This window comes from Archocentrus centrarchus, chromosome 8, assembly GCF_007364275.1.
Source record: "Archocentrus centrarchus isolate MPI-CPG fArcCen1 chromosome 8, fArcCen1, whole genome shotgun sequence".
Classification (NCBI taxonomy): domain Eukaryota; kingdom Metazoa; phylum Chordata; class Actinopteri; order Cichliformes; family Cichlidae; genus Archocentrus; species Archocentrus centrarchus.
The window spans coordinates 2,859,083-2,884,294 of record NC_044353.1 but is presented as its reverse complement, the minus strand read 5'-3'; the positions used below and the strand labels follow the sequence as shown (position 1 = coordinate 2,884,294).

Below are 25,212 nucleotides of genomic sequence, written 5' to 3'. Positions count from 1 at the left end.
ATTCGGCCCCTCAGGAATCTTTACGGGCTGGTTCTGAACTATTTGTCTTTTCTTTTTAACCTGCATCTTTAATATAGATTTAACTCTGCCGAATTAGTTATAAGCATTTTATTTTTCCTTTGCATTAATGAATGCACTGACATGTATCAGTGAATTACTTTCATGATGCAGAAATCTTAAAAACCGGCTGATTCTCGGGGAAGTTTGGCGGTGTTCCCGCCCCCAGTACACAGTGGCGGTAATGTGAACTTTTTAACGTATATTGGTTTATATATTTATATATTTATATAATGAACTGGGACCACAATGGAAATAAGTGTTTACACTTTATTGTTGAATTTCTTATACCGAGTTATATTTTTTAAGTGTTCTGCCAGGATGAACCGAATAAACTAAAGAAAAACTGAGTTTGTAATAATTATGTTTGTTATGTACCATTATGGTACTTATATTCCTTTGAGAGTGGAGAAATATTAAAAACCTGAATAATTTAAGGGGAGTTCTGTCCTAAAACCCACTTCCGCGCGTGATGACGCGTTTTACGTCACGATCCAACTCTAAACATCTGTCGGCTGCAGCGCATCGGGACGGCGTCTACCTGTGGTTTCACCTTCGTGTGATTTTATATCCAGCTGCTCGTTTGTCTGTAACAGAGGAAGTCCGAGCCGAGGCCGAGCAGGTGGGATTCAGACGGCGGCCTCAGGTGTGCAGCGGTAGCGGGCAGGTACGGGTATTAGCTAGCGGTGTGTGTCGCATCTGTTACGGTGAACTGCGCAGGCTGATAAAGCGCTTTGTGTCGCGCTGATTAGCTTTGCAGGCTCAGTGTTAGTTAAACGGCGCCGATGGAGACAAAAATGTGAAGAATCTGGGAAGGAGCGCGTTAGCATGCTAAGGTTAGCTCACGTTAGCCTTTCCTGCTGCGGGGCGGTGAGAGCTCGGAGCCAAACGGGTCACTCAGGTTCTCAGTGTCTGATGCACAACAAGAACTAAACTGTGCGCACAAAACAATATGACAGCGTTATAAGTCTTCATGTTTACCTTTGTACTGTAGTTAAGTTAAAGATGCAGTGTTGTTGCAGCTTATCAATAATATCATTATTGTTAAATAAATGTCTGATCTCATCATCCAATCAGGACAGGTTGCTGTTCATTAGGATCCAGCTCCATCTCAGGTAAGGGGAACCCCGCCGCCCCCTCCACAGGTATGAAGTCTGCTCCTCCCACCCTGACTCTCCTCTGGATCTTGCTCTTCCAGCTCCCTGCTCCTCCTGCTGGATCTGAGCGTCAGGATAGGGAAGCAAAGCGAGGCAGCAGCCGCTGGCGGTGCAGCCAGCTCGGGGGACCAAATGTCCGAAAGTCCGGAGAAGGATGCCTCGGTGTCGGCTCAGGAGCTGAAGGAGCAGGGAAACCGGCTCTTCCTGAACCGCAAGTACCTGGAGGCTGCAGCCTGCTACAGCAAAGCCATAGTAAGGGTCTGGTGATGGCAGCCTGTCCACTTTTCTTATTAAACTGTTTAGTTTTGTTTTCTTCTCCTCCCAGATCAGCTCTTTCCATTCAGGGCCATGAGAATGAAAGATTATATCCCAGGAAGTCTGAAAACTCACGAGGCTTTGTCTCATTATTCATTAATATTCAGATCGAAGACGAGTAAACTAGTGTGAGGAGGTGAGAACAGGAGGGAAGTGGCCTTAAAGTGTTATCTAGCTTCTGTGGGTGCTTCCTACTTGCTGGATAAAGACATTTATTTCTTAGACCTGGTAGAAGCTGCTCACTGTCAGTCAAACATCAGGAGTGAAGCATGCTGGGAGACGCTCACAGAAACAGGGCGGTACTCAGCCAGGAGGACTCGAACACCTGGAAAGACTTCAGAGGATTTCTGACTCATGTGACCCCTGCAGCCAATCAGATAATCTCAGCCACATCGGCACCGGGCACGGTGATGCATGTGAGAGAATGATTCGCAGAGATGGAAACACAGACTGCAGACGATATCTTGGCTGCGTTTTTGTGACTGACTGGATTTTTCTGACTGATGAAATATTTTGGTGGGAGCTGACACTTTCATTCCTGTGGCCTAAAAACACTTTTCCCGCCCTCAGGGAGCGCTGAACTCTGTTTACAGCTGTTAGGAAAAGTGTGATTAGTGCTGCCTCCTCAGTGTATTGTTGTGTCCTTTCCCTGCAGGGCCACAGCCCCTCCGTCCCAGCGTACTACACCAACAGAGCGCTGTGCTACGTGAAGCTGCAGCAGTACGACAAAGCTCTGGCGGACTGCAGACAGGCTCTGGAGCTCGACAGCCAGTCGGTCAAAGCTCACTTCTTCATGGGTCAGTGTCACCTGGAGATGGAAAACTATGACGAGGCCATCGGCAACCTGCAGAAAGGTACATATTTAAAACGGTCCTGTATCAGCTCAGGATATATGCAAAGGGTGTCAACGCGAAATCATAAAACTGTGCATTTATATAGTCAGAGACCATTTTGGATGTCATTTTGAATTTGATGACGGGACAACAAAAGGCTGGAAAAGTAACAGAAACAGCTGCAGGAATCAGATACTTGATAACAGGCGTGTTTGAGCTCCAACCAGTGAAATCTGTAAGATTATAAAAGTGTTCCTCTAAGATTTTTGCTCTGCAGCGTTTGAGCACCCCCGCTGTATCACACTTACAACAAAAAATAGCATTAAAAAACAGACTGTATATAAAAGATGGCTATAGCTCCCATTTGGTTCTAAACTCTGCATTTTGAGGCATGGCTGCCACCATGTTGGTAACTTAGACTCATACCTGCTGATTAGTGCTCAGTAATATCTTAATAAAATCCTATAATGTCACCAAAACTGGAGCTCCGCCTTCTTGGATGCTCTGTTAGTCCAATGAAGCCACAGCAGCCATATTATTGGTCAGATAGTTGCATTAAAAACACTCCAAAAGGCTCCAACAGCACAAACACGGTGCAGAGGTCCAGTTCAGGGACTCCAGTTAGCTGAGGGGAAGATGGACGCACAGATGGACAGTTGGAGGTCTTTAGGCGGACAGGAACAGCCTAATAATAAAAGTAATAATAAAAAGTGGTCCAGCTTTCAGTAAATGAGCATCATCGTTCATTTTTCCTCCTGTGTGACTGAATAAAGAGGCCAAAAACTGAGACACTCTTTATTTCCGTAAACAGCTTATAATCTGGCAAAAGAGCAGCGGCTGAACTTCGGAGACGACATTCCCAGCGCTCTGCGCATCGCGAAGAAGAAGCGCTGGAACAGCATGGAGGAGAGGAGGATCAACCAGGAGAGCGAGCTGCAAGCCTACCTCACCAGACTCATCCTCGGGGAGAAAAAGAGGCAGGGCTCGAGCGGGAGCCGTCGAGGCATTCGCTCACTCCAGAGCAGATTTCCTAACTGTTCTCAGCTCCTGGAGTAACGTGTGTCTGTGGTCTGATCCTCAGGGAGCTGGAGCGCTGCAGGCAGAAGCAAGAGGACAAGTCGGACGACAGCAGAGTCCAACAGCGTCTCAACGAGATCCACACCAAACACGTAGGCTTTTATTGTGAAAGTATCTGGAAGTTCTCCAGTGATGTCAGCATTGTCCTGAGAGGAGAACATCTCAGGGACTCATTCAGCCCATTTGTCTTTCCTCAGGACAAATACCTGTCGGACCTGGAGGAGCTGTTCTGCCAGGTGGATGAAAAGAGGAAGGTGAGTGTTCTCCAAACTGAACTCCAGCCAGAGTTTTCCTCGGTCCTTACACGGACACAGAGCAGGTTTAGAAGCAGTGAGACTGTTTTTGTGTTGTCTGACAGAAGCGTGAGATTCCAGACTTCCTGTGTGGAAAGATCAGCTTTGAGCTGATGAGGGAACCGTGCATCACGCCCAGCGGCATCACCTACGACCGCAAAGACATCGAGGAGCACCTGCAGGTAAAGCTGCCCCGACCGACTGGGCGTGAAAAACTCTTCAGGTCGTAATTTGAACATTCAAAGAGCGCCGAATGAAAACAGTGTTTCTGAGGTCAGAGGTTAGCACGGAGGGACGCCTCCACACGCCCACCTACGCCCACCTCAGCTCAGACTCACTGAGCTGCAGCAGAAATGAAATCTGATGCTTCTGTATCATTTTGTGCGCCAGCTCTGAAAACACATTTGCTCTGTTCTTACAGAGAGTCGGCCATTTTGACCCGGTGACCCGCACGCCACTGACCCAAGATCAGCTCATCCCAAACCTGGCCATGAAGGAAGTCATTGACGCTTTTATTTTGGAGAATGGATGGGTGGAGGACTACTGAGCCAGCGTGTTCAGTTCAGCTTTATTTAAAATAAGTCACGGGGGGGGGGGGGTTGTGTTGTAAGGTGGAGACTCTGTGACGGCTGTTGTGTCAGCGTCTCCGTATTTCCTGTCACGTGTTTCCTGTTCCAGCCGTGGATGTTCATATTCTACAGCAGAGTTTCTAATAATGAGCTCAGTGTGTGTGCAGTAACGAGCCAAACACTCAGACTGCTCTAAACTCTCACTGCATCTTATTTTTTCCACTCTTGGGTCTGTATGATGTCATAGAGAATGTCCCTAATATGGTCATCTCGGCCAGGGCCAGCCAATCACAAAAACCATGGCCTAAAGGGGGAGGAGCTAAGACAGCTGGGAAAGGATGAGCTGAGGGGCTGCCCCGGGGCCAGTATGAGATTATTTTAAACTGTGACTTGTGCACAGCTGCTCTCGAGTCTGAGAAATGAGCTGAATGTGTTCAGTTTAAACAGGAAGCAGATGTTTTCAGTTTACTGAGTAAAATCGAGTGCGTCTGCTTTAAAACTCAGGCTGGAAACAAAAACCCCGAGAATCACACGACTACAATCGCACCGCAAAACAATCGTTACAGGAGCCGAGGTTCATGTTTGAGTAAAGAGATCGAGTATGAAATCATCGCTTACTGGCCAATCAGATCTCTGGAAAAGGTGTCACCATTCCTGCTTTTGCCTTGAGTTTGGACTTTCCCACAGTGTAGGAGAGCTTCGATCCAAGGAGCTGATGTGGTCCACCTGTCAGAGGACGCCCTCTCAGAGTGGTTTTACCGCTCCAGCTCACTTCAGGTGAAACTGGACTCGACGTGGACAGTGACCCCATGCAGGTTTGCCCCCCCCCCATCCCCGCTCTAAAGCCTGGTGATTTTCCTGGATGTTGAACCTGCGTCGTCGCTCCGGCCCCTTCAGGTTTAAATGTTTGCTGACTGAAAACGTGCCTGCAGATGGAAACATCGATTTTTTTTTTTTTTTTTTTATCTGCACGTTTGTTCAGATTCTGATTTTGAACTTTTTCCGTGTTCAGTTTTCCAGACTCCAGTCAGGACGCCTCAGATGTGATTTTACATGTTGCTTAATATTTCGTACTCGGCCTGTTTCAGCTTCACTGCGTTTGTGTGTCATAGTTTCTGCTCGAGCAGATGTTACAGGTCCAGTACCTGCAGATAAACCCGGAATTATCAACCTGCTCATGTTTGAAAATGTTCAATAAAAATAAAAAATCTTCATGTTTTTTTCCAGTTCAGCCTCTTTTTCTCTGCTCGTCTCTCAGTGACGGTCCAGAAACAAACTTCACTCTTCAGCTTAACTTTGTTATATTTATTAATTCTGTTACTTCAAAAATACTTCAGATGAACAGAGACCTGCAGGGATCAAGTGTCAAAAAGATTCTACATGAATAAATAAAATGAACACATTAAAAATCAGGCAGCAGCTCTAAAACTGTAAATAAAAGATGGATGTAGCCACTGACTCCACCCACTGTTCTCTGTATTTTGAAGCCTCTGTATTGGCGTTCTGGCTGCATCCATGTTGACTTTGTTTCCAGTCGTGACCATATTTGGGCATGAGGGTGGAGCGCTAACCTGTCCCATCCTTAGGATTTAGGAGGAAAATTTTCCCGAGTCCGTCACACAGAAATGAGGCGCTTCCCTTTAAAAAACGATGTTTTTATCTACTTTAACGTTAAAAACTGTCCTGATCGTAGAGCTGAATGCAGCCTCTGCAGAGTGAAACACTGCATGATGATCAGCGCTATAACTGGAATTCATGGTTCCAGTCTAATATTCCCTGCTGGTCTGTGAAATTACACATGCATCCCTCCAGATAAGAAATATATTCAAGTCTGTTGCCCTGAAATAAAAGTTATTTGTGGTTGAGTCCCTCTATGAGTGTTTTTCTTTGTGTCATCCTGCAACAGAAGGAAAAGTCTCCGGGAGCCGGAGCTCAGCCCAGGAAGGTGGAGATGAAAACGCTGGTGTCCAGGTTGAGGGTGGCGTGCCACCAGCGGTCAGGGAAATACAGCACCTGATGGAGAAACACGACAGTTAATGCTGCTTTTACATTCATTCAGATTTACCTGTAACGATCGGAGTCATGACTGAAAGAAAATTCAAACTTAAAGCTGGAATCTCCCTTCAGAACCACGAGGAGGGGAAAACTTTGGTTTTTATCCATGAACACGAGTTTCTGCTGCTGCGTTTAGCTAACTGACCCTGCTCCAGGTGGTGTCTTTGCTCTCTGCTGTGGGGCGGGTGGTGTTACCTCTCCAGGTCTGATGGTGCACTCCAGCGGAGCCTCGCCCTCCGGCAGGTAGGGGTAGGTTTCTGTGATCCAGGACAGGGTGGTGCGGTTCGGGTGGAAGTGAGGCTCCTGGTCGGGCGGGAAGAGGAACCAGCGCTGTGTGAGGGACAGGTCAGAGGTTAGCAGGAACGCAGCCGTCTGTCAGGAAACCTTTGATTTAGTTTCAGTTTCTCTCGTAAAGCCTGAAGTTTCACAGCGTGAGGCGGTTTATTCTGAGCCCTCCGACACGCTCAGTCTGCCCTGCACACGGAGCATCTGTTCACACTGCAACAACACATCATCCATCCAGTTACTGCTGTGCTTCAGCTGAGATCCAGCAGAGGGCGCCACATGTCCACAGAGCTCCCCTTTAACCCGACTCGGAGCCTCTCCACTTCAGTCTGAGTACCCAGAGTTAATAAGTCAGCTAACAGAAACAGTCTACCTTCCTTCCATAGATGACCTCGGAGTAACCGGGACCGTGCCAGTGGAAGGGGACTCCTGTTCCAGCACCTGAAGAAGAAGGAGAAGAGTGAGCTTCAGTTTTGAGGCTTCTCAGATTGTTTCATAGAAGCTGTTAAATTATTGTTTAGCTGGAATAAACAGAGACTGCTGCCTCTGAGCCGCTGCCCTCTGACCTGCGATGCCGAAGCTGTACGCTCCGCTGGTGCGCGGCAGGACGTACGGCGGCGGCTCGTACTGCTCGAAGAGGCGCCGCCACTCAGTGAAGTTATTGTCCCCAAAAAAATACAGCGTGTCTGCAGGAAGGTCACACAGATCCATTAAAATCACACAAATCGCATAAAAATCACAGCAACAACTCCCAAAAGAAGGAAACAAAGAAATGAAACATAACTGAAATATTTAAAATAATTAAAAACATCAATAAAGAGCAACAGATGGCGTGCACGAGTCAGAATCATTAAATAAATAAAATGTATAAAAGCTAAAATAGAAACAAAACTAAAAAAAGCCACTGACAGAAAATTCAAACTAAAAAAAAAGTAAATAGAGGAAAAAATGTATAATAAAAATGAGCAATTTAAAAAAAACAAAAATCTAAAATAATTAAACATTTTAATAAAATAAGAATAATAAAAAGCAAAGTGACCAGCAGAGACTTAAAAAATACATAAATAAAATGAAAAAATGTTTGTACTAATTACATTTTTAAAAATTGAAAAAAAAACTAAAAGAAAAATATATATATAAAATTGAGAAGAGATTAAAAAACAAATGAAAAACAAAAATAATAAAATTCATGATAATTTTTTAAGCCACACACACTAAATTACATTTAACAAAATTAAATTAAATAAAACTAAATCAGTGCCCTCAGAGCTTCCTCTTCTGCTCGGTGTGTTTCCACGGTCTAACGTCACCGCGGCTGAAGGACCGACCCCGGCATCAGACTCACCGCTGCCGAGGGCGTCGGCAGACTGAGGCCTCAGAAACACGTCCACGTACTCCTGGAAGGGGACGTCCACTGGAACAGATGGACCACAGAGGGTCAGCAGCGGGAATGAAACAGGTGGGTCTGTGAGGGCAGGACAGGTGAGGGGCGTACCTTTCCTATAGGAGTAGGTGTTGGCCGTGCTGAGCCTCACTCTGCGGGAGCCGTACTCTGTCAGCAAGCTCGACTTGGAGCACAGGAGCCTGAATTTCTAAAACCAAACAGACAGCTGTGAGTACCAGCCTGCATACATGCTTCAGTTCAGTGATGCTTACACATTATTTCTGATTTAATGTTTTAATACGTACGGTGTTGTCGGTGAGGCCTCTGATGATGACCGGTCTGCTGAACGCGTATCTGCAGGCGCAGGAAAAACATGTGATCAGGAAACAGGAAACTGTGATGTCAGAGTCTGAGGTGGTGTTTGTGCCTGTGGAGGACATTCAGACACCTCCAGCACTCTGAGCACCTGAAGCTGCTGCTCACTGTGAAATTATTCATGCTGGCGTTACGAACCTCTCCATGAAGCGCTCGTATGAGAGCGACGAGCCGTCCAGCACGTCGATGTTGCAGCGACCTTCATCCTGTAACCGGAGGTCTGAGGGGGAGAACCTGAGCACAGAGGGGGGGCGCACAGGTGAGGGCGGAGCTCACCTGTGGAGGAGCTTTACACATTTCTCACATTCCCACATCATTGATGACACACACACACACACAAACATCTGCTCCTCGGTTTGAGCTGAGGAGCTTCCAAAGCAGTTCAAAACATCAGCTTAAAGTTGGACGTTGATGCAGCAGATTATTCAAATTCTAATGGGGTTTTTAGTGAATCTGACATTTTCTGACTTAGCTGCTGAAACTCCAGCTTATGCTATAACAAATATTCATATTATGAAAGCACTGAGGACTGAGCCCAGTGGGCAGCTCCACAGTCTCAGACTTCAGCTGCAGGTGACTTCCTGCAGGAGGAGCTATTAATAAAAATGCAATTAATTATATGGAGGTAAAAAAATAGAAACAAAAAAGCCTGTCCTTCAATGAGCAAAACACGGTCCAGAGGTCCAGTTCAGGAAATCCAGTTAGCTGAAGTGAAGCCGAGCAGACAGCTAGAAGCTACAGCCGCCTGTGTCACCATCCACCTGTCAGTCAGAGAGGCCACGCCCCTAATAATACAAACTTTATTTAAAGAGGTGAGTTATAGAAACATCCTCCCCTCGTACAGCTGTTATGAAGGGGTAAATTACCCACAGAGACCAAAGCAGTTTCTGTATCAGGCTGTAAACATGGGAGTCTATGGGCAGTGACTCACTGTGGCGCCTCTGCTGGACGGCAGAGGAACTGCAGGAAAGTGCTGCATCATGAATTTGTTTGCAGCTTCTAGAGGGTTAAAATATTCACTCATCTGCATGCAGAGTTCACCTTTAAAGGGTAAAATGACGTTTTTAAATTAAATCTCCACCTTTGACCTCTGCTGAGGGGCTGCAGGCAGTTAAAACTGAGCTTTGGAAAATATCAGGCGGATTTTTTTCTGCAACATACTTTATTAAATAATAAGAAGAATCAAATATCTGACAGAGGAATCAGCTGCTAACAGCAACAAACTGCTACATGAGGCGTTTCTCTGAACGCACGTTTCTCTGATGACGTCAGCATGCGTGACCATAAAGCAGCAGAAACTGCGGCTCACTTCAGTGAACTCCCTCCTCATGTTAAATGAGCAGGTTTGCTGTGAGCTTCAGTCAGTCTGATCGGAGACGTTTCAAACCTCACGAAGGCGAAGTTTGACCCAGGTGTGTGACTCACCACCCTCCTCCATCCTCCCGCACCTCCCGCACCTCCTCCTGCTGCGCCGTCACTGCGGTGAGGAGGCAGATAAACAGCAGCCGCACAGCCCTGTTCTCCATTCACAAATGTCCGCTGTGCAGTTGGACTGAGCTCAGAGTAAAACATCAGCCTGTTTCTCTTCAATAGCTCTCCAAGTACGCGCTGACTCTTCCAGGACTTCCTGGAAGATAACCAATCAGAAAGCACCACATTAATCTGTCCGGTGCTGCGTTCATGGTACATGGAACATTTGAGCTCCTATCCCTCTTCTGTGCACCCACCCCCCCCCCCCCCCCCCCCCCCACCCCCAACTTTTAAAATTAATCGATTACATTTTAATTTTATTTGTAATAAAAAATTTTTTTGAAAAGATACATGTTTGTAGATGATATTTTGGTTTGATAGCCCTTCCACAATGGTAGCTTAGTCACAGTTATCAGCTCGTGAAGTTAACAACCCCTTACTTACATCACAGGAAGTACACAATACATATCGATCAATACATATCAATCAATACATGACTTATCTTAAAAAGGTTCCAGGTGAGAGGACTGTCTGTCTGATAATGTCATATAACTGCTGTGGCAGGCGGGTTGGATAATTATTCATCCAGCTGTCTAATTTATTCCTACTCATTTCTTTTAAGCTATCAACTTTTATCAACTTTACCTCTAATTAAAGTCACGTAGTATTATTTTGTTAGCTCAACTAATTTGACAGGGGCTTTGTCCCACTCACACGAATTATCTTTTTATTTCAATTTCTGCAGATGGTCCAATTTTAAGCCTTTTACACTTTTCAAAGTTAGCTTTTAACCATGACCTGACCGCCTGCAGTGGCTCTCTTCTCCTAACGTCCTTCTCCATTTACAACATTCACACCTATAAATGAATTCTACTCTGAAAGCAACATTTAGAGCAGAAAATGATTACATCCATGTACTAAATATAGTTATATACACATATTTAAAATTTTGGCCAAACACTTTAGACATGTGCAGGCCCACGGGTGTTTTTTAACTTCCTTGTGAGTCTCAGGTATCACACCACTTGCAGCTGGTGATTTAATCTAGGCAGCCTGAGCAAACCTGATGATGCAAAGACCCACCTCAACAGTGGTAACCACTGCGAGGAGTTGACTCTCTCCTGCGGCCCGAGTTTGTGCCTTGTACTGCAAAACTCCCGAATTTATGTTATCCGGGAGTCCCAAGAGCTTTCGGCACTTGCTGCCAGGACCCTGTCTTCACGGCCCAGAAGTTTTAGTTCAGGGATCCTCAAATCCAGGCCTCGAGGTCCGGTGTCCTGCACCTTTTAGATGTGTCTCTGCTTCAACCAAGGGCGTAGGAATGAGTTTACTATTGGGGGGGACACATATTGGAAACCTGACAGGTCCGTAAATACTCTGAGGTGGGACAAATGTGCCTGTCTCCAATATTGGTGAGGACACCCCCCCGGTTCCTACGCCTATGGCTTCAACACACCTGAATCACATATAGAAGTCATTATCAGGACTCTGGAGAGCTTGACTGCATACTGAGGAGGTAATTCAGCCATTTGATTCAGGTGTGTTGGATCAGGGACACATCTAAAAGCTGCAGGACACCGGACCTCGAGGCCTGGATTTGAGGATCGCTGTCTTAGTTTGTACTCAGCTACAGTGGGAAAATAAGTATTTGATACGCTGCTGATATCGCAAGTTTTCCCACTTACAAAGAATGGAGAGGTCTGAAATTTTTATTGTAGGTACACTTCAACTGTGACAGACACAAGCTAAAAAAATCCAGAAATAAATGAAATAAGTATTTGATCACCTACCAACCAGCAAGAATTCTGGATCTCACAGACCTGTTAGTTTTTCTCTAGGAAGCCCTCCTATTCTGCACTAATTACCTGTATTAATTGCACCTGTTTGAACTCACCTTGTAGGGTAAGAATGATTCTGAGAAAGGTCAGGAATCAGCCCAGAACTGCACGAGGGGACCTGGTCAATGACCTGAAGAGAGCTGGGACCACAGTCTCAAAGATGACCGTTAGTAACACACTATGCTGTCATGGATTAAAATCCTGCAGGGCACGCAAGGTCCTCCAGCATATGTGCAGGCGTGTTTGAAGCTCGCCAATGACCATCTTAATGATCCAGAGGAGGCATGGGAGAAGGTCCTGTGGCCAGATGAGACCAAAATAGAGCTTTTTGGTATCAACTCCACTCGCTGTGTTTGGAGGAAGAAGAAAGATGAGTACAACCCCAAGAACACCGTCCCAACTGTGAAGCATGGGGGCAGAAATATCATACTTTGGGGTGCATTTCTGCAAAGGGGACAGGAAGGGAGGATGGATGGAGTCATGTATCGCGAGATTTTGGCCAACAACCTCCTTCCCTCAGTAAGAGCTTTAGCTGGGTCTTCCAGCATGACAATGACCCAAAACACAGCCAGAGCAAATAAGGAGCGGCTCCGTGAGAAGCATTTCAAGGTCCTGGAGTGTCCGAGCCAGTCTCCAGACCTGAACCCAATAGAAAATCTCTGGAGGGAGCTGAAACTCTTTGTTGCCCACCGACAGCCCTGAAACCTGAAAGATCTGGAGAAGATCTGTATGGAGGAGTGGGCCAAAATCCTGCTGCAGTGTGTGCAAACTTGGTCAAGAACTACAGGAAACATGTGACCTCTGTAACTGCAAACAAAGGTTTCTGTACCACTTGTTTTGATTTTTGTCTCAATAGTCTTGATGTTTGATTGTTATTTCCTCTGTGGACCTGCTTCCCCGTGTCATGTCAAGCCTGCGTGTTTTTAGGTTTCTGTTTAATAATGTGTTTAGATTCCCTCTCTGTGCCAGGCTCCCCATGTCAAGTCTGCGTTGTGTCATGTCGGGTCACGTCCTGCTTTATTTGGACAGTTCCTTGTGCTTTGTGTTTAGTTTTGCTTCCTGTGTCTCACTAGTGTGTTCTGTTCACCTCTTCTCCCCAGATGTTTCCACTTCCCTCATTATTCCTCTGTGTATATATTGTGTGTTTTCCTTTGTTCCTCATCGCATCCTTGTCATCATTGACTTTCCTGTTGTGTGCCTTGTTTTCATGTTTATAATGAAGTTTCAAGTGAGTTTAGCATTGTACTGCTGGCACCTGTCCAGCCCTGCCTTATGCATTATGCTTGTCAATAAAGTCTAATTTAGTTCTTGCCTTGTGAGTCCTGCATTAGGATCCTGTCTTACTTACCACAGCAGCACGACAGTTGTAGTCTGTCACGGTCATAGATGCAGGAGAGAGGAGCCAAATCCAAAACACTCGAGGAGGCGGAGGAAATGGCAACAGTGAAAATACTCAATGGGTGACATCACCGTGTCCATCATTTATACTGTCTATGTCTGCGATATATATCACATATGCATAATATCACCAGCTTCCTGGTTACTGTCACTGTCGTGTATTCACTTTATATGTGGATGAGCTTTTATGTGGAGTTGTGCTTGTTGCTGGGAGCAGGTTGCATGTAGATGTTTCTGATCAGCAGACTCCATTTCCCAGCTAACAGAAGTTAGTCGAGTGCCAAAGAGAAGCACTGCAGCGTGAGTGTCACATCCTGTGGAGTTCAACCCGAGCACTTCAAGTCTTCTGTTCACACACAGGTAATAAAAAACTGCACACAGAATCCTACACGTTAAGAAAATATGATTTATTTAACATAGAGGACAGATATAAAACCAGACTGTTGTGCAGATGTTAAGATGCCAAACAAACAGAAGGAAATCAAAAGTGTTTCTCATAAGCCCCTGATCATTTTAAAAGAATGAGAATGATAATAACTGTAAATATTCCTCCTCTGTGTTAAACAGCAGTTCAGGTAGCGGCACCTAGTTCAAACATTTTAAGGCATTAAAAGTCAAAGGAATTAATGAAGGTTTTAAAAAGAGGAAATAAAGTCAATAAATCTAGCTTTAGTTTCTTCGTCCAAACTCCAGGTTCAGGTTCAGGTTCCAGAACTTCTGAATTTTATCATCAGTGCAAATGTTTTGTATTTGTGTTCATAAACTTCACAGTGACAGCAGCCATTGTTCTGAGGTTCTCTTTGACCTGAAGGTTCCTGAGAGAACCTGCTGGGATTTGGCACCAAATAAATAACATGAAACTGAATTAAATGAGTTTCAGGTGGAGTTCTGTTCAGTTAAATATCACATTTTAAAGAGAAAGATTAAAAAATCTGACATTTTTAATAAAATCATACATTTTTAAATGAAGGGTTTTATAATTGATATTTTTCTGTATTCTGTCTTTAAATTGTAAAATGATCATTTGAAGCTTAAAGCTAAATTCAACTTTTTGTACCAATGCTGCAGCCGAACATATTCAGGAAAACAAATGTTAATGTTTGTGTACATTTACTGCTTTGATACCTGGTAATTTTAATGTTTTCTATCATACGGTGTTGTTTTTAATTCAATTATTCAACCTTTTTAATGGTTCTTTCATTTATTGCAAGAACAATTGGTCAGTTAATATTTGAGCTAATCAATTTAAAATCAATGTGTTCTATTTTTGTGACTTTAAAAACATCAATAAAGCCAAACATTCCAGCTGTCCTTCAACAGTTCTCTGTACAGTTAATAAAACAGCAAAGTGGAGAAGTTTTACATTTTTTAAGATGAAAATAAGTATGATACAGTTTTCCCAGTGATGCTGTCTGAAGCTGCTGCATTCAGCTAAACCACACTGAGATTCATTAAACCTCCTAAGAGAGGGCGGGCAGGATGGAGAGCAGCAGAGGAACTGAGAGCGAGATGAAGAGAGACGCTCTTGTGGCTGAACTGGAGGAGGAGGCTACAAAGGTGACGAAGCCCGGCTGGTTGGTCGGGATTTGGCTGCTGATCCAGGACTGGTACTCCGATACTCGGGCATAGACTCCTGGAAAATTGGGCTGAGCGCAGCCTTCCCCAAAGCTCACGACTCCAGCCTGGACCCAAATAGAGCTGTTTTTACTCACCATCGGGCCTCCAGAGTCGCCCTGCACACGACAGACATGATGGTTACAGCAAGCATGAACACACAAAGACATCCATGGATGTTTTATTCTGGGCTAAACCTGTTGGTCAGTCATTAACTTTCACAGAGACTTTGATCTTCTTTTTATGCCTCTATGTTTAACCGCAGAGAGATTTCCTGTTACTCAGGTTTCTAAAAGGCACAAAACTGCCAACGGTTGGATTTGGTTCATCAGACAGCCACACAACAGCTCCTGGTAGTCTGATAGGTATTACCCAACTGTGTGTGTTCATTTCTATCTATGTATCTATCTATCTATCTATCTATCTATCTATCTATCTATCTATCTATCTATCTATCTATCTATCTATCTATCTATATATATATATATATATATATATATATATATATATATATATATATATATATATATTTAAATGTAAATCCTGCTGTGGTCTCACATTGTGTTAGGAGGTGAGCATACATACAAACTTGTGGACAGTCAAAGTACTGAGGAGGAGGAGAAAAGATGTTCCTTCACCTTAGAACCAAATTTAGACCCAAAGGGACGTCTTTTCAACAAGCTTTAACTTTTAAAACCAAATCTCAGCGTGGGTTAGCCGCCTGCCAAAAATCAGTTTCCTCATCTTTTTAATGAGTTTTTGCCAAGTGGGTTAGAAAACAGACATTGTTTCTGATGTCCACCAGAGGGCGACTCCTCAGGTCTGATTATATAGAGCATTCATTCCCAAAGTCAAAAGTGCTGCGGTCTACTTAAAAACCAGAAAATCTCTCGGGGCCTCCCCAATCTTAAATCATCACTTTAATCAAAATACAAGAGAAAGTGATGTATTTCCATGAAAATTTTATTCGAAAAAGATTACACAGGTCAGTGTTGGCTATAAATTGCTAATGCTGCCTAATCATATGTAAAGTGCTAATGCCGATATGAAGTTAGGAGTTTTCATCAGTGGACGAGAGGGTTGTTTCCCTGCACCTTTGGGTCAGGGAACGGGTCCTGCCTGTTGTTTGCGCTTATGCACCAAATGACAGTTCAGAGTACCCACCCTTCTTGGAGTCATTGAGTCAGGGTGCTCCGTCCACAGACTCCATTGTCCTACTGAGAGATTTCAATGCTGGCGTGGATAATGACAGTGAGACCTGGAGGGGTGTGATTGGGAAGAACGGCCTGCCTGATCTGAACCTGAATGGTGTTTTGTTATTGGACTTCTGTACAAACCACAGTTTGTCCATATCGAACACCATGTTTGAACATAAGTACATGTGGCACCAGGACACCCTAGGTCGCAGGTCGATGATTGATTTTGTAATCATATTATCAGATCTGAGGCCGTATAATCTGGACACTCAGTTGAAGAGAGGAGCTTAGCTGTCAACTGATCACCACCTGGTGGAGAGCTGGATCAGGTGGCGGGGGAGGATGCTGGACAGACCTGGTGCATCTAAACGTATAGTGAGGGCGAGCTGGGAATGCCTGACAGAGGCCCCAGTCCATGGGATCTTCAACTCCCACCTCAGCAGAACTTCAACAGCATCTGAGGGAGGCTGAGGACACTGAGTCCGAATGTACCATGTACTGCACCTCCATTGTTGAGGCTGCTGCTCAGAGCTGCGACTGCAAGGTGGTTGGTGCCTGTTGTGGTGGTAATCCCTAAACCAGATGGTGGTCACCAGAGGTGAAGGGAGCCATCAAGCTGAAGAGCGAGTCTTATTGTTGGCCTGTGGGAATCCGGAGGCAGCTGACAGGTACCAGCAGGCCAAGCGTAATGCAGCTCGGGCAGTGGCCGAAGCAAAAACTCGAGTGTGGGAGGAGTTCGGTGAGGCTATGGAAAAGACTTTCGGGCAGCCTCGAAGCGATTCTGGCAAACTGTTAGGCGACTCAGAAGGGGAAAGCAGTGCTCTACTCATGTGGTTTATAGTGGGGGTGGGGCACTGCTGACTTCAACTGAGGCTATAGTCAGGCGGTGGAAGGAGGCATTTGACCGCGTTCCTTGGGGTATCCTGTGGGAGGTGTTGTGGGAGTAGTGAGAGCTGCCAACAATAAGTGGGACTCGTTTCCTGTGGGTTTTGGACTTTGCCACGGCTGCCCTTTGTCAACGATTTCTAAGCATAGCCAAGTCGCAGCAGGCTTCCGCCTTAGTGGCCTCAGAATCTCGTCTCTGCTCTTTGCGGATGATGTGGTCCCGTTGGCTTCATCAGATAGTGGCCTCCAGCTCACAGTGGAATGGTTCGTAGCTGAGTGTGAAGCGGCTGGCATGAGAATTAGCACCTCTAGGTCTAAAGCCATGTGGAGGAGTTTAGGTAGCTCGGGGTCTTGTTCACGGGTGATGGTAGAAGGGAAAGGGAGATTGACAGATGGATTGGGGCTGCATCTGCAGTGATGCGGTCTGTCGTGGTAAAGAAGGAGCTGAGCATGAAAGCGAAATTGTTGATTTACCGGTCAATCTGCATCCCTACCCTCACCTATGGTCACGAACTTTGGATAGTGCCCGAAAGAATAAGATCGCAAATACAAGCGGCAGAAACAAGCTTCCTCCGAGGGATGGCTTTTTCAGTATAGTGAAAATATTTGGACACATAAACTCAATCAAGTTCAGTGAATCAATATAATGAGGAAGAAGTGTAAACAAATGTATGTTTCATGTAGATCCTTCAAAGTTTTTACTGTCTGCTGTTTTGATCATGAAGCATTTTGATTGGTGCTTTGAATCAGGATTCCAGACTGATGGACTCAGACTCACCTGGCAGGAGTCCTTTCCTCCTCCAGTCAGGCCGGCACAGATCATGTTGCTTGTGATGGTGCCACTGTAGGAGATGTTACAGTCACTGTTGGACACGATGGGAATCTTCACCTCCTGCAGATTCTGAGGGGGTGGAAGGGGGGCTAGGAAAGAAAACAGAGATCTCAGCATTTAGGTCTGAATCCACCAGCTGTGAAGAAACTGCTTCATATCCACAGTACTGGAAGTTCACACAGGGTTTATCTCCAGTGTGACTGGATATTGATCTTTTGTAGTACTACTGTGGGACAAGCACTGGTAGATTAAAGCACCCATAAACTAACTCTCAGCCTGAGTGCACTGATTCAGTCACTTTGTTAAAGTTGCTCTTTGATGCTGTTTTAGCTGCTTTGAAGTTTCTCTTAAAAATGTATCAATTACAGAACTGTCCTTCAAAGTCAGTCAGAGACCTAGAAACACTATTTTCTGGAGCTGAGTATAGTTATAATCAGGTTATAACAAAGAAGTTAATAATTCTGAGCTGTCACTGCTCTAATTCTCACCGCCGCTCTGGATATCTCCCCAGCCGGTGACCCAAACGTTTGTCCTAGCAGGGAAGTTGCTGCCCTGCGCCGCCAGGCACACGGGTCTGATGTAGTCGGTGAAATTAACAGTTGAGGACAACTGCAGCAGTGTTATGTCGTTGTCATCAGTGAATGAGTTATAGTTTGGATGTTTGATTATTTTGGACACTGGTCTGGAAACCTCGTTAATATTGAAGTCTTGCTGTGAGTGGCGTCCAAGGTAAACAGTCAATCCTAATGTGCTGGTGCTGAGAAAACCAGAAAGTAGTGACGGTTAATGCTTTGGTTCACAGAGGTGAAGAGGGTGGGTCATGTGACAGGATGAGAGCTCACCTCGGGAAACAGTGGGCAGCAGTCAGGACCCACTGGTCGTTGATCAGGGAGCCTCCACAGAAGTGTCTTCCATAAGTGTGCAGACTGGTCTGCCAGGGCCACGCCCCTTCAGGAGCCGTCTGACCTCCTACGATCCTGTTGTTGAGCGGAGCAACGCCGCAAACTGGAGGCAAACACACACATGCATACAGTAACATGACTCTGGGCTCTTCAGAGCTTCTGTTTATCTTCATTAAAAGCAGGACAGCAGCTTCAGAGCAGATGATGCTGCAGTCAGAACATAAACTAAACAAGCTCAAGAACTGTCCTCATCCTTCTGCCCATTCCCATAAACCCAAATTTCAGGAACACCTTTAGGTAATTTCCTCACTGTATATCTATCTAATTAAAAACACAGCAGTCTGTAGGCTCTTCATATTGTAAACAGCCTAAAAACATGCTGACAAAGGCGCCACCGTTCAAAGCAGACTCGAGTAAGAACTTCCTGTTTTTTCCTGGTTTGAGTTTGTGCGGCTGCTCCTTGTTCAGGTCTCCGTTATAAAAGAGGTTTCATGTCAGTGAGACTTCCTGTTTAAATAAAGTTAATAATAAAAGTGTTGGTCTAACACAGCTTACTACATGTACCGAGTTAAAGCTGCAGCTTAGCTGATGGGAGCTAAATGATGCTGCACATTATTAATGAAACAGATCTGAGTGTGTATCAGTCACCCTCTCTGACAGAAACAGAAGCATCATTAACATGGAAAAAATGCTGAATCAGCTGCATTATATGAATGAATGAATCAGCAGCACTCACCATCAAGCTGTGCTTCACTTCCTGTTGGAGAGACAGAGACACATGATTGGTTAGAACTGAGCAGACCTGTTGTTATTAGCATGATGTCAGAGTTTCCAGGTGAGGCTGGAGTTTGTGGCATGAAGCCAAACAAAAGACTTTATTTTGCTCTGTTTATGAGGCCTTGATGGCTGAAGGAGGTTAATCTAAGATACACGATGACAGCCTGTAGTGTAGAGAGGAAAACGAGGGTCTGATATTGAGCCAAACCCTGATTATGACGGCGGTATCATCGTGCTCTGGAACCTCATTTGGTGGTATCAATGGCAGGTATGAACACAGTATACATGCTGTCCTTTGGTGTCAGGTACTACAATGCATTAGTTTCTGTAATACTAAATATTCCTCTTCAGTCTGAGACAAAAACAAAGTTCACAGGAGGAGGCAGTTTTCCTGTGTGGGGCATTGTTTTTGCCCTGTTTGGCTAGTTTTACCTTTAAAGACTACAGTCTCAGAAAATAAAGTACCTTAATGTAACTTTAGAGGTACAACGACTTGGCAACTGGACTACTGTAAATTCACAAAAACACATTCAACTTTATCCAGCCATCCATCTATTTTCTTCTGCTTATCCGGGGCCGGGTCAGAGGGGCAGCAACCTAAGCAGAGAAGCCCAGACCGCCCTCTCCCCAGCCACCTCCTCCAGCTCATACTGGGGACCCCAAGGTATTCCCAGGCCAGCCGAGAGATATAATCTCTCCAGGTTGTCCTGGGTCTGCCCCGGGGCCTCCTTGTGGTAGGACATGCCCGGAACACCTCACCGAAAAGGCACCCAGGAGGCATCCTAGTCAGATGCCTGAGCCACCTCAACTGGCTCCTTTCGATGTGGAGAAGCAGCAGCTCTACTTTGAGCTCCTCCCAAATGACTGCACTCCTCACCCTATTTCTAGGAGGCCAGCCATCATTCAGAGGAAGCTCATTTCTGCTGCTTATATATGCGATCTCATTCTTTCAGTCACTACCCAAAGCTCATGACCCTAGGTGAGGGTAGGGATGTAGATCGACAGCTTCTCTTTCACACTCAGCTCTTTTTTTACCATGACAGACCGCTGCAGCGTCCACATCACTGCAGGTGCAGCACTGATCCATTCAACTTCATGTCCCTTAAACTGGGATTGGTTAACTAGGTTATTCGCTAAATCTTACACAGTTTATCAGTGTTTCTACAAAGCCTAATATAAATAATCCACATTACTAGATCTAATGCACCCCACAAATATTCACTGCGGTGTTTTATAATGACCTCAGTGTGCTATTGCCTGTGTGAGAAATTTAAAATTACCCAAGTTTAGACTTTGTTATGTTTTAAAAGGTAAAAGTATTTTTATATGATTTATATAACAGTGATATTGACAGATTTATTGTAATACATGATTTCCTCCCAGCTAGCAAAAGGACTGTTCACCCCCCTGACCTCCGGAAGGCACTACAGGAGCCTCCGGACAGAAACCACCAGGGTCAGGAAAAAGCTTTTTCCCCACAGCTGTCTCCTTACTGAAGTTTTATTGCACTGAGGCGCTGCTCAAGAACTTCTGGTTAGTTGCAATCTGCATTTTGTTGTTACTTGTGACATATGCAGTGACAATAATTCTAATCTAATCCAATCTAATCTGATCTAATCTAATCTAATCTAATCTAATCTAATCTAATCTAATCTAATCTAATCTAAATGTTGCGTATTCATTGGAGCACTTTAATAATTCTTTTATGTCTATATGTGATGAACACATGGTTATCCAGGGTCCAGAGTAGAACTCTCTAATCTGATCAGGGAAAGGAACGCTTCCTGGGTCAAGGCTACGTCCATAAAGTCCCTGCTGACTGGACTTTTTATAGAGCTCTCAGAAATAAATGCACAACCTTGACCAGAAAATCCAAATCACAATACTACTAAAGAGCTACCTCAACCAACCTCAATATCATGTTGTAATTCTACTGCAGTTCTACCTGAGCATATATTAATTAATTCAGCTGAAATTAAGAATAAAGCTAATCTTGTTGGGCATTTTAATGAACATTTTATGTCAACTAGCTTTGTATTTAAAGCAAATGCAGTAGTCTCAGTGTTCTAAATTTATCTCTATGTCTTTTGCCATAATAGAAATACATTGATCCCTTATAGGGGTATAAGGGATCAATGTATTTCTATTATGGCAATCCATAAAGCTTAAAGTCCATCAATCCAAAGAATTCATCTGGATCTGATCATTTTAATCCCTATCTTTGAAAGCTTGCAGCTGATTTTATTGCTGAGCGTATTACTTATATTTTTAATCTGAGTCTTGTAACAATTGTAATTGTGTGATATCTCTTTAAGACAGCCTAAGTTATTGTTAGTGATGTCACAAGTATGCGCCACCGCTCCTCTGTACAGAGTGTGGGAGAAACGTTGTGAAGAAGTACGTATGGACTATGACGGATATCTTTATCTCCCCAACTCACAGTAATGTTACGGGTTGTATGAACACTGCTTATTTCATGTTTGATGATACCGCAGCTGTTCAACCAGGCCTTGTGAGGTTGGTGAAGAGTGTGTTTACTGAAGGACAAACACTGGAGTTCCCAGTACCAGTGTGGTTGTGAGTTTTTGACTGTCTGCTGATTATGTCTGCTCCCTCCTCTCCACCACTGAACACAACCCAACGTTACAGTCTCCGGACTAATATTATCCCTAAAATCAGTAAAGCAACTTACGTGTATGTCTGGTTTTAGGTCGGGTCATGGTATGAGCAGCTGTGTGGGTAACAAATGATATTATTAATGCCTTGGACAGGAAGCAGCATTGTGCTGCTCTGTTTGTTGATTTATCAAAGGCATATGATTCTGTTGACCATGAGCTGCAGAGTGAAGGGGCTGTAGGGTGGTTCAGGACTGCATTTGTACAGATGGATGTAGGTCAGATTTCCTGAAGATTTTAAAAGTCCCTCAAAGCTCTATTTTAGATCCTGTTTTATTTATTATTTTTCTTAATAATATAGGAAAGAATATCTCTACACCTTAAGTGCGCCTTTATGCAGATGACACCATACTTGGAAACAAGCTGTTGAGGAGCTACAAATTGCCTTTCAGCAGCTGCAGGTATGATTGTGTATTATTGAAAGAGTATGCCTCTACAAATATTTGGGTATTTGGTTGGATGACAGACTTTCCTTGGAGTACATACTGAACACGAAAAAGCTAAAGGTTATATTTTTATTATCGAAATAGAGCCCGTTTTAATTTATCAGTTAGAAGAAACATGAACAAGCTACAGTGTTCTTGATTATGGTGGCATTATCTATATGCATGGTACCTCCTCTTCATTTTGTTGTTTAGATTCAGTTTATCATAGTTCTTTATGCTTTATATCAAATTAGTTGTGCAGTACACATCACTGTGTACTTTATAATTTGGTTTCTTGGTCTTCATCAAGTTTAAAGAGACATCTGCACTGGTATATTTTTATGTACAAAGCTATTTTGGGTAACCTTCCTTCTTAACTGTGTAAATTCTTAATACCTTCAAATAGCTGCTATGATTCACAGTCATCTACTTGGCTTCTCTTCAGAGGATCCAAGATTTTGTTTCCGAATCTGGCAGAACAGCATTCTCTTATTTTGCACCTTGGTCTAAGAACAATGTTCAGACCACATTAAAACTGAGATCAGAGCTCTCCTAAAGATTTCTGTCACTGAAAGGTGTAACTACAATTCATAAGCTGGACCTTTTATTGTATTATTTTGGCTCTACTTTTTTTCTGTTCAGGTGTTTTGGTGTTATAGTTTATTTTAATTCGTAACATTGTAATGGTGTGTCTTCTTGGCCAGGTCTCCCTTGAAAAAAAGATGTTAATCTGAAGGAACTTCCTGGTTAAATAAAGGTTAGTTAAAATAAATAAACAGTGCCACCTCCTGCAGACTAAAGCTGCTCTCAGCCCTCATGTGTTATAGCAAAGAGAGGTTAGCTCACCCTGCCCTCACATGCATAGAACTGGACTTTGAAGCATTTCCCTTGGTTTACTGCACCTGACTGTACATGCGAGTGTTTTAGGAGAGTGGGGCCTGTCTGTCTGTCACACGAGCAACTCTCACTTCTTTTTTTAATGCAATCACTTTACATGCTTTTTCTAAATGAGGTTAGAACTGGTCCTGTCTGAGCTGCTGCTATTGTGCCCATGACTGAGGGCACCTGTTGCATGTTTTACTTCTTATTAAGCCCTCTGTGGACCAACACAGGGCTGTTGTTACCATATTAAACTGTCCATGTAAGGAGGCAGGTGGGGTAGAGGAGCACAAACACACCAACCTCTGATTTTTCTGTCAGAGTTTATCTAAACCATAACCACACATTGGCTGGTAAACTCTGCAGTTTGAAGTTAAAAATATAAAATAATCAGGGATAAAAAAAAAATATGCATGTCATATAAAACACATTCAGTCCCCAAGTCCAAAACAATCCCGACCTTCTGAACCCGGCAGGGAACGTGTTAGGATGTGTTAGGAGCTGATTCATGAACTGTCACACGGACACAAATTCCCAGAGTTTAACAAACCAGCTCACTGAGGTGAACAGCTGCAGCAGCCACACCCATAACCTTTGGCCTTTATAAAACCTGAAGGAGGAAATGAGCTGCACAGACCAAAGGTTTCTGTATCAGGATGTAAACATGTTCATTTCTGATGTAAAGTTTTAACACGGGAGTTGGATTCTTAATTTTGTTGGTCAAAGTGGAGCAAATTTGATATATTTCATACTTTTGAACAGCTTAATTGCTCTCAGGCTTTCATTCTTCATGAAGTAAAACTGAATTTAAAGAAAAAGCATGAGGCAGTATAAAAATCTTTAAGATTTAAGCATATAGAAGCTACAACAAACTGTCACAGGTATTTTCTTGGCTGTTTATATTCTGTTTTCATTTCTTCATCTATTTATTGTAAATTTGTTGTGTTAAATGTTCGGTAGAAAAAGCAGCAGAACGGCTCAGCTCAGGTCTCTGAGTGAAACACTGAGTCAAACTGGCTGCTCTGGATTTTCATGATAAAAGAGGACAAAAGATGAAATTAACAGATTTAATCCCAGATTTTAATGTTCGTCTGATGTCACATTTCTTTTCATCATCATTTAAAGAAATAAATCAGATCATGGGATGAATTCTCAGGTGAGACTCACCTGTAAGCGCTAAGACCAACAGCAGGACTCCACATGGAAACAGCTCCATCTCCACAGAGTCTGTAAGAGTGTCTCTGAACTCCAACCAGCAGGAAGGAGTCTATGAAACATGAAGGCGTGACCGTCTGCATTTTTTTTATTTTTATGAAAGCCTTTATTCAGATCATTTGGCAAGTATATAAATACTTGCATCACAGGAAATACACAACACATATCAATCAATACAACACTTTAAAAGGTTCAGAGGAGAGGACTGTCTGTCCAATAGTTTTCCTCCTCCTCAGATCAGCAACAATGTTTCTAAAAACAGCGTCGCCGCTTATTCTTTCCTCAATGACAGTTTTTTCTCTCGATTTCCAAATGTGGTCTTTATTATGCACATGATCAACCAAAATAATCTTTTATTATCTACCATTTTTTATCTTAAACAAACCATCACAGCTCTCACATTAATATCAACATCAACGCCCACTTAAAGCATTCTGCAGCTTATCTCTGCTGTTCGATAAAAGCAAATGTCGCAACATTTCATCCTCACAGTGGGTCATCGGGCATTTCTTTGTAGTCCCGTAACATCTCCACCACACAGCTGCTCCAACCCACCCAGATCAACTATATGGTTTAATTTCATCATAAACATTTCTGATAATTTGAGGGTCTCATCATCACTCACATGCTCATACTGTATGGGTCGCCCATTATTCTTTTCATTAATTACACCATAAATTTGTTTTGTGCTTAAAATGTTTCAGTT

General features: G+C 43.8%; 3 protein-coding genes across 6 annotated transcripts; 1 reads left to right on the top strand and 2 right to left on the bottom strand.

The window, feature by feature from the left end:
• Positions 1 to 538: 538 nt before the first annotated feature.
• LOC115785088 (STIP1 homology and U box-containing protein 1-like) lies at positions 539 to 5,513 on the top strand. 4 transcript variants are annotated; one of them, XM_030736547.1, is made up of 9 exons: positions 539 to 724; positions 1,135 to 1,172; positions 1,256 to 1,466; positions 2,185 to 2,383; positions 3,174 to 3,339; positions 3,444 to 3,531; positions 3,637 to 3,693; positions 3,798 to 3,914; positions 4,154 to 5,513. In XM_030736547.1, exons 3-9 carry the CDS (start codon positions 1,347 to 1,349, stop codon positions 4,277 to 4,279), a joined length of 873 nt encoding a protein of 290 aa, XP_030592407.1. In that variant the 5' UTR covers positions 539 to 724; positions 1,135 to 1,172; positions 1,256 to 1,346; the 3' UTR covers positions 4,280 to 5,513. The 4 variants fall into 4 exon arrangements, with proteins under 4 accessions (XP_030592407.1, XP_030592406.1, XP_030592404.1 ...); XM_030736546.1 differs by having other exon boundaries at positions 1,256 to 1,472; XM_030736544.1 differs by having other exon boundaries at positions 554 to 679.
• Positions 5,514 to 5,591: 78 nt separating this feature from the next.
• jmjd8 (jumonji domain containing 8) lies at positions 5,592 to 10,979 on the bottom strand. Its single transcript, XM_030736542.1, has 10 exons — positions 10,954 to 10,979; positions 9,826 to 10,027; positions 8,539 to 8,634; positions 8,331 to 8,379; positions 8,137 to 8,233; positions 7,987 to 8,055; positions 7,208 to 7,327; positions 7,015 to 7,082; positions 6,552 to 6,686; positions 5,592 to 6,314 (listed from the first exon to the last, which is right to left on the bottom strand). Exons 2-10 carry the CDS (start codon positions 9,924 to 9,926, stop codon positions 6,234 to 6,236), a joined length of 816 nt encoding a protein of 271 aa, XP_030592402.1. The 5' UTR covers positions 9,927 to 10,027; positions 10,954 to 10,979; the 3' UTR covers positions 5,592 to 6,233.
• A 3,587-nt stretch (positions 10,980 to 14,566) lies between these two features.
• LOC115784251 (tryptase-like) lies at positions 14,567 to 24,507 on the bottom strand. Its single transcript, XM_030735409.1, has 6 exons — positions 24,459 to 24,507; positions 19,272 to 19,292; positions 18,476 to 18,638; positions 18,122 to 18,390; positions 17,580 to 17,722; positions 14,567 to 14,839 (listed from the first exon to the last, which is right to left on the bottom strand). Exons 1-6 carry the CDS (start codon positions 24,505 to 24,507, stop codon positions 14,567 to 14,569), a joined length of 918 nt encoding a protein of 305 aa, XP_030591269.1.
• Between the last annotated feature and the right edge of the window lie 705 nt (positions 24,508 to 25,212).

Coding starts and splice junctions, on each gene's coding strand:
- jmjd8 (XM_030736542.1), bottom strand. CDS start 9,926: ATGGAGAACAGGGCTGTGCGGCTGCTGTTTATCTGCCTCCTCACCGCA. Junction 8,234..8,330: donor GAGGCCTCACCGACAACACC/GTACGTATTAAA, acceptor GTTTGGTTTTAG/AAATTCAGGCTCCTGTGCTC. Junction 7,083..7,207: donor GTACAGCTTCGGCATCGCAG/GTCAGAGGGCAG, acceptor CTTCTTCTTCAG/GTGCTGGAACAGGAGTCCCC.
- LOC115784251 (XM_030735409.1), bottom strand. CDS start 24,507: ATGGAGCTGTTTCCATGTGGAGTCCTGCTGTTGGTCTTAGCGCTTACA. Junction 18,639..19,271: donor AAGTGAAGCACAGCTTGATG/GTGAGTGCTGCT, acceptor GTTTGCCTCCAG/TTTGCGGCGTTGCTCCGCTC. Junction 18,391..18,475: donor GCTGCCCACTGTTTCCCGAG/GTGAGCTCTCAT, acceptor TGGTTTTCTCAG/CACCAGCACATTAGGATTGA.
- LOC115785088 (XM_030736546.1), top strand. CDS start 1,347: ATGTCCGAAAGTCCGGAGAAGGATGCCTCGGTGTCGGCTCAGGAGCTG. Junction 1,473..2,184: donor ACAGCAAAGCCATAGTAAGG/GTCTGGTGATGG, acceptor CTTTCCCTGCAG/GGCCACAGCCCCTCCGTCCC. Junction 3,532..3,636: donor ACGAGATCCACACCAAACAC/GTAGGCTTTTAT, acceptor GTCTTTCCTCAG/GACAAATACCTGTCGGACCT.